Source organism: Dendroctonus ponderosae, unplaced genomic scaffold, assembly GCF_020466585.1.
Source record: "Dendroctonus ponderosae isolate FM_Combo_2020 unplaced genomic scaffold, Dpon_F_20191213v2 Dpon_F_20191213_2, whole genome shotgun sequence".
In the NCBI taxonomy this organism is placed as follows: domain Eukaryota; kingdom Metazoa; phylum Arthropoda; class Insecta; order Coleoptera; family Curculionidae; genus Dendroctonus; species Dendroctonus ponderosae.
This window is the reverse complement of record NW_026018165.1, coordinates 14,004,285-14,014,944: the sequence shown is the minus strand read 5'-3', so window position 1 is coordinate 14,014,944 and position 10,660 is coordinate 14,004,285. Positions and strand designations below refer to the sequence as shown.

General features: G+C 37.5%; 1 protein-coding gene across 1 annotated transcript in view; it reads right to left on the bottom strand.

Annotated features, from left to right (window-relative positions):
* Window positions 1-1,721: 1,721 nt before the first annotated feature.
* The window catches only part of LOC109544664, an 18,478-nt gene continuing 9,539 nt past the window's right edge, over window positions 1,722-10,660 (bottom strand). The window contains exons 4-13 of the mRNA XM_019914976.2: window positions 7,124-7,341; window positions 6,913-7,068; window positions 6,590-6,824; window positions 6,319-6,531; window positions 5,168-5,420; window positions 4,933-5,112; window positions 3,535-3,755; window positions 3,205-3,443; window positions 2,918-3,145; window positions 1,722-2,835 (exon numbers count right to left, since the gene is read on the bottom strand). Of these exons, the coding sequence (XP_019770535.1) occupies window positions 2,669-2,835; window positions 2,918-3,145; window positions 3,205-3,443; window positions 3,535-3,755; window positions 4,933-5,112; window positions 5,168-5,420; window positions 6,319-6,531; window positions 6,590-6,824; window positions 6,913-7,068; window positions 7,124-7,341 (2,110 nt within the window). The 3' untranslated portion in view covers window positions 1,722-2,668. The remainder of the gene's footprint in view (window positions 2,836-2,917; window positions 3,146-3,204; window positions 3,444-3,534; window positions 3,756-4,932; window positions 5,113-5,167; window positions 5,421-6,318; window positions 6,532-6,589; window positions 6,825-6,912; window positions 7,069-7,123; window positions 7,342-10,660) is intronic.

The window sequence follows — 10,660 nt, the reverse complement described above, 5'->3', positions numbered from 1 at the left end:
AGCTTTGCAAATAATGGGCCAACAAAATAACAGTATCATGCACCACCATGCCATTTTAAAATTCGCCGCTTAGAGCAATTCGGAACATTGAATTTGCTTAGATAATCATTGAACAACAAACACTAGAAGCTCAAAATCCTGAATTTTGCAAAAAATTATCAAAATTCTGATTTATATTTACAACCCTGTAAATGTTGAGCCAGAAATGTGCATTAAATTTGCTCACTCTATAGAGCAAATGTAGGCCTATAAACGCATCTAGAAAAAACGGTGATTTTTGCCAAACTCTGTAAATGCTGACTCAAAGTGAACACGATTCCTCAACGAAACGTGCTCATGTAAAAATCAATCACTTCCAATCCATTACCGGAAGCAACTTGAAATTTGCATCCCACATATGAAACGCTTTAGGGTAAAAAGTCTTGGATCTCTCACTGAAATAAAAATGGAAAATTTCAGTTTTTCCAACGCTGAAATTCTGAGTCAAAAATTAATCCTCAACGGCACGCTTTTGTTGAAAAATCTACAAATTCTGATCCGGAGCAAACGCAGCAACGAGTTGAAGTTAGCACACATTATGGAAGACACTTGATGTTAAAAAACGTGAAACTTTCACGTAATTGGAGCAAAATCCTGACTGTGTCAACCCCGTAAATGTTGAGCCAAAAATTTGCAATTTTATTCTTTGAGAATTCCTAACTTTCCGTGTGGTACAAGCAGCAACTTGAAATTTGCACATCCCATGGAAAACACTTGAAGTTCAAAGGACGGAAATTTTCATCTGAGTCGCACAACATTCTGATTTTTTTCATTTCTGCCAACGCTGGCTAACAGTAAAATAGTCAGTCCACTGCCCGACCTCTTTTAAAAAATCACAAGTTTCAGTTCAGAAAGAAGAATTTTTTTGGGTTCTAAAGTATCGCATTGTTGTTGGCAATTTATGGTTCTCCGATGTTTTCTAAACAAAAAATGTATTTCACTGGTTCAAGTCGATTTCTCACCGTTTTCTGGATATTTCACATGAAAATGTTAGGTGCTAAAATACATATTTTAACCCCCACAATTACTTAGAATGTACTGAAGACGCACCGACAACTTATTTTCCAATGAAAAATTCGCATTTTGGTTTGTGTTTAGCCGAAAGAAGATTTTCATTTTTTGCGTGAGTTAATAAATGTATTGAACAGAAACAGACGAGTTTAGGTTGAAAAATTGTTATGAAATAATACTTTCCAACAACTTTACAGAGTTTAAAAACTAGTTTAAAGTAGAGATTTTCTTCATTTCTGCCAACGCTGGCTAACAGTAAAACAGTCAGTCCACTGCCCGACCTCTTTTAAAAAATCACAAGTTTCAGTTGGAAGCAGGAATTCACTTGAGAGCTACACAATTCATAAGAGACATCTGAAGCTACAAAACTGGAAATTTTCGCTCAAATCGCACAAAATTCTCATTTTTTCCCGCCGGTTAAGTGCCTCATCCAGTGCCCCCAACAACCTCGAACTGCACATCATTTTCATTGCAATGAAGCGACGAATGAGCCTAAACAATAAACCCTGAACCCAAGTTCGGTTAAAAAACCGATTGATTCTACTTCCGTTTATCGTAAATATGCCTCAGAAACCTAAAAACTTTTCCTCAATTAAGCGTCCGTCTGTAACGTTCAGTGGAAAAATGACCGGAGGAGAGCTCAAATACTTCCTTTGAATAATGCGTGAATGGATTTTTCAAAAATTTATTTTAAAAACATGTGTTCTTAGAGTTAGGGAATCTTAATATTCTAACATATGAATTTACAGCTAAATTATAAGTAGTTCGATAGTTGACTGAAGTGCGCCATCACAAAAGTGAACTTGCTACTGAATGCCGAGTAAAATCATGCGGATGCCGTTTTATCTATAATTGCTTCTTGCACAGTTTCCACCGCATGTTTAGTCTAGTCTGTTTTCATACAGGGATTTGCTCTCAGTTGGCGGTGCATTTTGGTAATTTCTGTGCCGGGTCGTTTTACATTTACACAAAATCTATCACCTCGACTAACTTAACTCCTTAATCACTTACGGGTACTTTTGAAACTATTTACACTTTTATCATTACTTGTAAAGACTATGTAAAACTCTTGGGATTTCGGCCAATACACAGAGCAAACAAAGAAGTAAAACACAGTGGGAATCAGCCAAATAAAGATCTAGAAAGTTAAGCTACGAATTTTCCACGACAAAGGTAAATAATCACTATATTTACAGGCAACTAGAAATAAGATGATATAGGAGGATTTAAACACTACCGCCCAAACGGCCTGGTCCATAAACGCTATTTGATATTTACAAATCGTATGTTTTAAAACAAGTCAACTACCGAACTGTCCTTATGGATAGATTGAATCCTTCAGGACATTTTATGTATCAACAGTTTATTACAGTAAGGCTCCGACAACAGCTGGGTAAGAAGAAAATTGTCCAATTGAGCGGAAGAGGGAAAAATAACTCATGGATTGTTTCTTTGCCTCAATAATTTCGTGTTCAATTCAATGATTTTTTAAAAACCGTATTTTAATCAAGAAAAGTTTCACCTGTTGATTTCAACTTGGATGTCTTGCGTGGCTTTTTTTCTTACCCGACTTCGTAGTCGACATTATAAGGCTTTGGAATTGAAAACGTCTTATAAATTAATCTCGAGTTGAGCAGTCCGTGTAACACTTGCGGCATAAAAATATACAACAACCGCACAAGAATAACATAACTGATATTGTGGCGGCTCCAACATAAAACCAATTGATTTTTGCGGTGGAAACTTGCACACAAACGTCCGGAGATTCGTCATTGTAGAACGAACCTGAAGCGAAAGTTTGAAAAATTGAAACTGGAATGTGAAAAATTGCTCATTTTAGAGCAGGCGTTGATTTGGAGAGTTTTACCTTTATGGTCAGTTGCATTCGGGCAGTTGATCACTCCATTGCAAACGAGTCGAGCGGGAATACAAACTCCAAGCTCCCCAGGACATGTAAATTCGCATTCCTCCAGCTCATTGGAGGCTCCTCCTTCAACAAGTTTCGACGTTTTGACCGATCCATCTATATTTCGGGGCAAATGGAACAGCTCCGTCCAAGTAATCTTAAATGCTGCCCTGGTGGGTGAGGATCGGCCTAAATGAGCACATTTTCCATTTCAAAACAGTCGTAGTCAATGGAGCATGAGCTTTTACCGATAAATTGGATGGTGATGGAAGGTTCGCCTCCATCAGGGCTTAACTCCTTTGAGGACAAAATCGGAATTTCTTTAACAAGTGACACATTTTGTCCGCATAGCGACAGGAACGGATTGGGCCTGCCCTTGAGGAAGATGTCCACTATTCCATCATCGCAAGCGTTGGAGTTGAACTTGATGTGGTCGAAATGCAACCAAAGGTCTCTGTCGTTGCTGACTTTCACTTCCCAAATACACCTGGAATGTTTGGTTGCTCTGTTAAACAGCTTCTTATGTCGAGTAGGCTATAAAGAGTGCGAAGTAGCTTCTTTGCGTGAACGTTTCCTACCGTATAGACTTTGGAGGTTCAACATATCCAATGGCTTCGTAGTATGGATAGTGTATTTCCCCATCGGTTACGGGGTGGATAATGGCCGGGCCACATAAAGGTCCATGGACGAATTCATATGTGGCTTCAAACAGGGGACTCGGTTGTTTGAAGTAGCTTTGGGCGCTGTGAGTACTGTCCACAATCAATTGCAAATTTAGGTGTTCACTTTTGGAGACGATCTGAAAATCACCAATTCACACAATTTTATACGGTTATTGGCGATTTATTTTGCTTTTTTTTTGAATATATACAGGGTGGTCTTTGGCTAATTTGTCTTACTCGAAAGATAATGTTTCTGAGGTACAGGCTGCTAAAGGGGCAATCAGTTTTTCGGTTTTTTTAGTGGACTGTTAACCAGTTTTATTGGTACTAAGAAAATGTGTGAAAACGAGGGATCCAAATTTTCAATTGTAATCTTGTAGATCGCAAAGGGCGCTAGCTGCAATGGACTGGAGCCATGTAAAACATCCGAATTTTTTGGGTTCTAAAGTATCGCATTGTTGTTGGCAATTTCTGGTTCTCCGATGTTTTCTAAACAAAAAATGTATTTCATTGGTTCAAGTCGATTTCTCATCGTTTTCTGGACATTTCACATGAAAATGTTAGGTGCTAAAATACATATTTTGACCCCCACAATTACTTAGAATGTACTGAAGACGCACCGACAACTTATTTTCCAATGAAAAATTCGCATTTTGGTTTGTGTTTAGCCGAGAGAAGATTTTCATTTTTTGCGTGAGTTAATAAATGTATTGAACAGAAACAGACGAGTTCAGGTTGAAAAATTGTTATGAAATAATACTTTCCAAAAACTTTACAGAGTTTAAAAACTAGTTTAAAGTAGCTTTTAACTTGCCTAAATAAATACTGTTCAATTTTATTGAAATTTTGCGCAGACTGTTTCTTTTATTTAGATCTCCAAGTTGGGATGAATAGTTCAAAACGTCTCTAGAGGTTTCAATGTGAAATATTTCGCAATCTGTGAGAGATATCGACTTGAATCAAGTACACATTTTACCAACCAAAGATAATTTTTTACCCCAAAAACTATGAAGACTGCAAGATTTTACAAAGAGCACAAAAATCTCCGCAAATGGCTAGTGCATCACTTCACAAAAAATCAGTTAATTCCAGCGACCAAATAAAAAGTTCTGGTAGTTTATGAACCAAGACGCTTCACCACTTGCCCAAAGCGTATGAACTCGATGACTTCATCAAGCTATGAGTGATGATCAGAGCGAGTTTCATTAAAATCCATCGCGTATTTCCAAAAACGGATTTTTTTTGCAACTTTGTCCGACTTTTCTTAATAAAAATTAGGTGAAATACTCGCCTTTTGAGCCTTCGTGTACTCACCTGCGTAGAGAACGATTGTCGCTTACAAATACAAGTAACATCACCAGAATGCATGGCTTTACTCAAAGGAGTTGGGCTGTGAGAGGAGTTTGCGCCAGGTGGTAAAGGCTCCCATATCACGAGCTTGTCCACTCGATCCTCAATGCAATTGATCCGAGGACCGCTATTATAGGGGTTATCCTTATAGGAAAAAGCGTGTTATTCTCGCAACTTGACCGGAAAAATTTGCAGCTACCTTGAAATTTACACAAGTAATCGTCAGGATTACTCGGGAAAATAATCGCTTATCGCTGACAAAGCGATAAAGACACGAAACGTCCTCATTAGTATGCTGTTGCTTGTAAATCAGGGTGTTGAGTGGCGATCGCATCCATCCCTTTGATTGCTTCCAGGATGCGAATACTTCATCGCATTTCTTCCCTGGAACTGGTTCGCCCAGTTTGGTGTTATTGAAGAAATCGTAATGGGCCCAGTAGTACAAAGACGAGCTAGAAATTCACAATTAGGCACGTTTTACAGGCAGTGAGCCCCAGAAGGAATTTGGTCAAGTAAGAGATTGACCGAAATCTGGAAGGTCTGCTCGAGATGAAAATGAACATCTTGAAGTTGTACTTTGTTTGGAAGAAAATCCTTGCACTCAACTTTCGCAGATTGAAGCCAATTTACACTTGCACAGTGCAATAGTTATTTGAAGATGATTTCGATGGGCGAAATAAGTTTTGCAACCTATGTGGAATCTAGACAATAATTTAGTAAAAAGCATTTTTTTGCCATGAAGCTACGTTCTGTGCAATGCTCATTTGAACCAACCAAATTGCCGATATTGGGCAATAGAGAATCCTCATTGGATGATGGAAGTCCACAGCCAAAAAAGAAAAACTGATTTTCCAACACGATGATGGTCCTCCAGATTATTCTGCTTTTGTGCGTAAATTTTGGGGTAAAACCCTTTCTAATCGGTGGATAGAAAAGAGAGGACCTGCTATGCCTCCAGATTTAACTCCAACAGATTTATTTTTGTGAAGTTACCTTCAATCGAAACCATTTATTAGGCCAAACTATCCGCAGGAGTTGAAAGAGAAGATCCGCATAAATGTGCGTGCCTTAACTCCGGAAATGGTTGAAAACGTGCCAGAAGAGTTTATTGATCGCCTTCGAATTATCCATCCGTAAACGGCGCACATTTTGAACATTAATTGAATTGATGTTCTGTTTCTTGAAATAAATCTGTCCTTTCAGGACAACAGAAACTTGAAAAATCAGTTAATGGTTTCTCGCAAAAAATCGCATTTACGAAGAAAAATTGACGGACAATCCGGAGAATTTTAAATAAATTTCAACATTTCTTCTGGGACTCAGTGCACGAAAGGAATTAAATCGACTCACCCGCTATAACTACCGGTTTGACTTTCAAATTTAACAAACAGCGAATTTCCTGTTGAAACGAAATTGTACTTTTCCATTGCTTTCGAAAATGTATCACAGAAGGTTTTGATGATTTTTGAATCGTCCGCCCATGAAGCGTCGTACAGAGTCAACGATTCACCACAGTCACTATCAGTGGGCTGAATGGGCGATTCGATACGATTGATCCTGAAACTGATTTTGGAATTTTCAGTGGTTTTTGAAGATTCGGCGTAAAAGGAACAGCACTTGCCTGGGGAAATAAAGCCGGACGATTTCTCCTTCTTCGCCCTGCATCAAGTAGGTGCAGCTAGTGTGAGGAGGGTACCAATGAGCCACCGACAAAAATATCCCTTCTGAGTCTCTGGAGGCCCTGAGGCTCTCAGAGGACAGGAGCCAGTCGCAAGTACCATTTCTGCTGCCCGCTGTATCAACGTGACCTGGCCAGTTTCCAACGTTGAAGTGGAATCCAGTATTTAACAGCGGACCTGCAGTTAGCAAAAATATTTTTTGCGCTTGTAGAAGTTCATGTTATTTAGGAATCTTTCGGGCTATTTGAGTTGGATTGTTCATTACCTGCAGGCGATGTGACAAATTCCACAAAAAGATCCTGCGAAGTGCCAATAATGGAATAAGGAAACTTTCCCATGCCGCAAAAAATCCCTATAACTGGACTCAGCTCGTTCTTTCCATCGTGGATCTTGATGTAGTCGTAGGGGCAGTTTTCTTTTCCTACATCCATTGGTTGTGAGTGTGGAATCAGAAAAGTACCACAAGATTCGCTTACCGGATGATATCGGCCTCATGGGGCAAGTCATGATGTTTTCACATCGTTGGCCGTCGATGTTGAACTCTTCGTTTTCTATGTAGAGCTTAATGAAGGGCAGCCGGGTGTTCAGGTAGTATCGACAGTGCAGATTTCTGGGATAAACGCCTGGATAAGCGGGCGATTGCACGTAGCATGTTTGGAGGCGACAGTCTTTGAAGATTCGCTCACAGTAAGACCTGCAAGGCATTAAAGCAGGGTTGACGACAATTTCCAAACTTTTGTGATAGAAATCCGTCGATATGAAAATCGCCAAACAATAACAATTCTTATAAACGGACCGTTATCCTCGAAATAGAGCCGCCAATATGCGAATACGTGATGTAAAACTTCCTCAAATGGATGACCATTTGTCACAGCAGTCGCGTCCAGCATTTGTCTGATATCGTGTTCCACATTTGAGCGTATAGAGTTTCGAGTTGGGATGGACACAAAAACGATGGACGATCTCTTTTTTTTATTAACTTAAATTGACATCTCTTCCGTAGACATCCGTTTGTTTTATGAACGAAAACGGCAAACATGAATTGGAAACTTGAGCCGAAAAGATGGAAGAGATGAAAACTGACTCGACCTTAATAACTTAAAATAGATGATCAATAAAACGGTATTGGAGATGTGACCCGAAATGGAGACGTAAATTTTATGTTTCTGAAGTTTGATAAGGGCGCTCACTGAGACCCGACAAGTTTGTTACAGTTTGCGGATGTTTTTTTGTTAGATTTTATGTTTTCCACATTAACAGTTCACAACTTTATACATTTCATAAATCAACTTGAATTTGCGGCTGAGAGTCGGTTTGAATCAACAATTTATCAACTGAAATTCATCCATTTACATTGTAACTTGAAATAAAATGTGCTGTTGGCACACACCAAAGTGGACGTTAAATATTCGGGTGTCTAATCGTTGTATATTCAAGACGACAGATGAACTGCAGAAAACAGAACGTGGTAGGAATTAACCATTTTTGAATATTAGCAAAGCTAAACAAATGGAAAGGACTAAATAGATGAGTGGAAAATATCCAGGTCCAGAGTATTTAGTAGAATGAAAAAAGTAGTTAGAAAAGCAGAGGAAAATGTCGTTATTTTCTGAATGACTGGAGCCAAATCAAAGCCAAAACTTTATGTGCATTTGCTTCTTTTTACTGCGTCGCCTCCTTCCGAAGATTGACCAGTTTTAACCTTCTGCTCGATTTCTTCAGCGATCTTAATTACAACGTTCAAAATTTTGAGCTTTTCGTGCTTTTGGGCCCTAGTGGAAAATAAAATCCTGCCAACGTTTCGCAAGCACTAGTGACTTGAATCTTCAGAGATGCTCGGATGCTTGCAAAGAACGGCTTGTTCTCAGTTTGAACCGAGTCCATTAATTAGCCACTTGAAACTGATAAAATAAGTAAATAGAGAATATTAAACTCGCCAAGCAGCAGCAGCAGTAACATAAAAGACTGGATTACCAAGCAATTTCACAGCAGTACAAACAAAAAAGAAAATGCGCCCAATTAAAAAAAAAATTCCCAAGCCGGTGAATCAATCAACAATGGAATTTGACGTGGGTCCGCTATTAAATTGCCTGTTTAGAATTCGTGTTTCATTCAAGGCTGCTGTGTATAAAACACCCCTAAAAAGTTTTTATGTGAAGGTATCGATTTATGTTTTGCTTATGACTTGCAAATCGTCCTCTTTCAGCAAAGACGTGGTATTATTAATATTTAGTATGCTCAAAGTGTGCCACATTTCAATCGCAAAACAGTTTAATTTAGTTTCTTGCCCTTTTTTTGGCAAATTCCTTTCAAATTCTATTCTGTTTTGCTTCGTACCTTTTTATACCACACGAATACTAATTAATTAATTCTAGAATGGGAGAAGAGAACTTTTCCGGCAGTTGAATTAGGTTATTTTATCTAACTAGGGAATAAATATTAATAACTACCATATAATTTTATTGTAAAATATATTAATTTCCTCAAAATGCTTTGAAGTCTACATCAACTTCATCTGAAAGATGCAATGAATAGCATGGAAAAACAAGCCAGAAGCTTTAGATACGAAATATTTGATATTTTTCGCATATTTTAAGCGGTTTTTGAGCAGTCACGTTCTTTAACCGACAAAAACTTTCATATTGTGGACCAAAATCCTGTAAATATGTACATTAGAGAGCTTCTTATGGTGGAAACAGTCAATTTAGCAAAAAAACCGCATGTAAAATCAAAGTTCTGGCCAAAAATTTGAGAAGGAGTGAGGTAGATTTTTTGAAAAAACATTAATTCTCTAAACAATACAACAAGTTTATTAAAAATCCCGCTAGAAACTTCAAAGAAGAGAAAATTGAAAAACATGATAGAAGCTTTAAATTCGAAATAATTCACATTTTTTTACTATTTTAAGCGATTTTTGGTCACGTTTTTTAACCGACAGTGACGTTCTTAGAATGGACCCAAACACTGCAAAATACCCAAACACATTCGGAAGCTGCTTATGTCGAGAACAATAAATTTGGCACAGAAAACACGATTTTTTATTTTTGACCGCAAATTTCATAAGATTTTTTTAAAAATTATTAATTTGCTAAAAACGCTTTGGATTCTACACCAATTTCATCTGAAAGAAGTAAAGAATGTAACGAGCTCATAGGAAAACATACTAGAAGCTTTAGATTCGAAATAATCGGCTTTTCTACGTACTTTAAGCTATTTTAGAGCAGCCACGCTTTATAACGCACGGTAGTTTTTCATATGTTTTTCAAATGTTAGGAATTTATCATCAAAATAATTTATTGAGGTAAAAAACACGCATCTGAAATTTTGTGTGTGTGAAATGTTTCACGAAAAATTTCTTAAGTAGACATTGATTTTTTGAAAAATCATTAATTCTCTGTTTGAATTCTACATCAATTTCACCTAAAGGAATCGAGGAACTTGCTATAAAATAGAGTTCCGAAATAAGCGACATTTTTTGCTTATTTTAAGCGATTTTTGAGCAGTCACGCCCACACGAATAAATTTTGAAACTAATAACCTTCAAAGCTGAGTTAATTCGCATTTAATATTTACATTTTAAATAAAGACCCTCCGTCTAAAAAAAAAAGCACTTAATGAACGTACATTTTTACAATCATTCTTATGAAACGCCCGTTAAAACCTTTGCTTTTCACTTTCACTGAATGGGTTGAACTTTTCGAATTTTTTAAATCAATGTATATACTTTTCAATAGAGCGAATTTTCTGCAAATGAAAACATTTAATCCCACAACAACTTTCTTGCATGTAAACCAAGATGGAAACGTTTAGATGAAAGTTTCCAGGATGGTGCGAGCAAAAGGTATCGCTTACTGGCAAACATGCACGGATGAAGAAAAACTTTTAACGACAACATTCAATATCACGGAATCGCAAACAGCCTGAAACCTTTTAATCGCTTGTAGGAAAGAGAAGCAAATCAAGGAAAAATCCATACATTTTTTAACTCACAAAACATTTATTTAAATTTAATT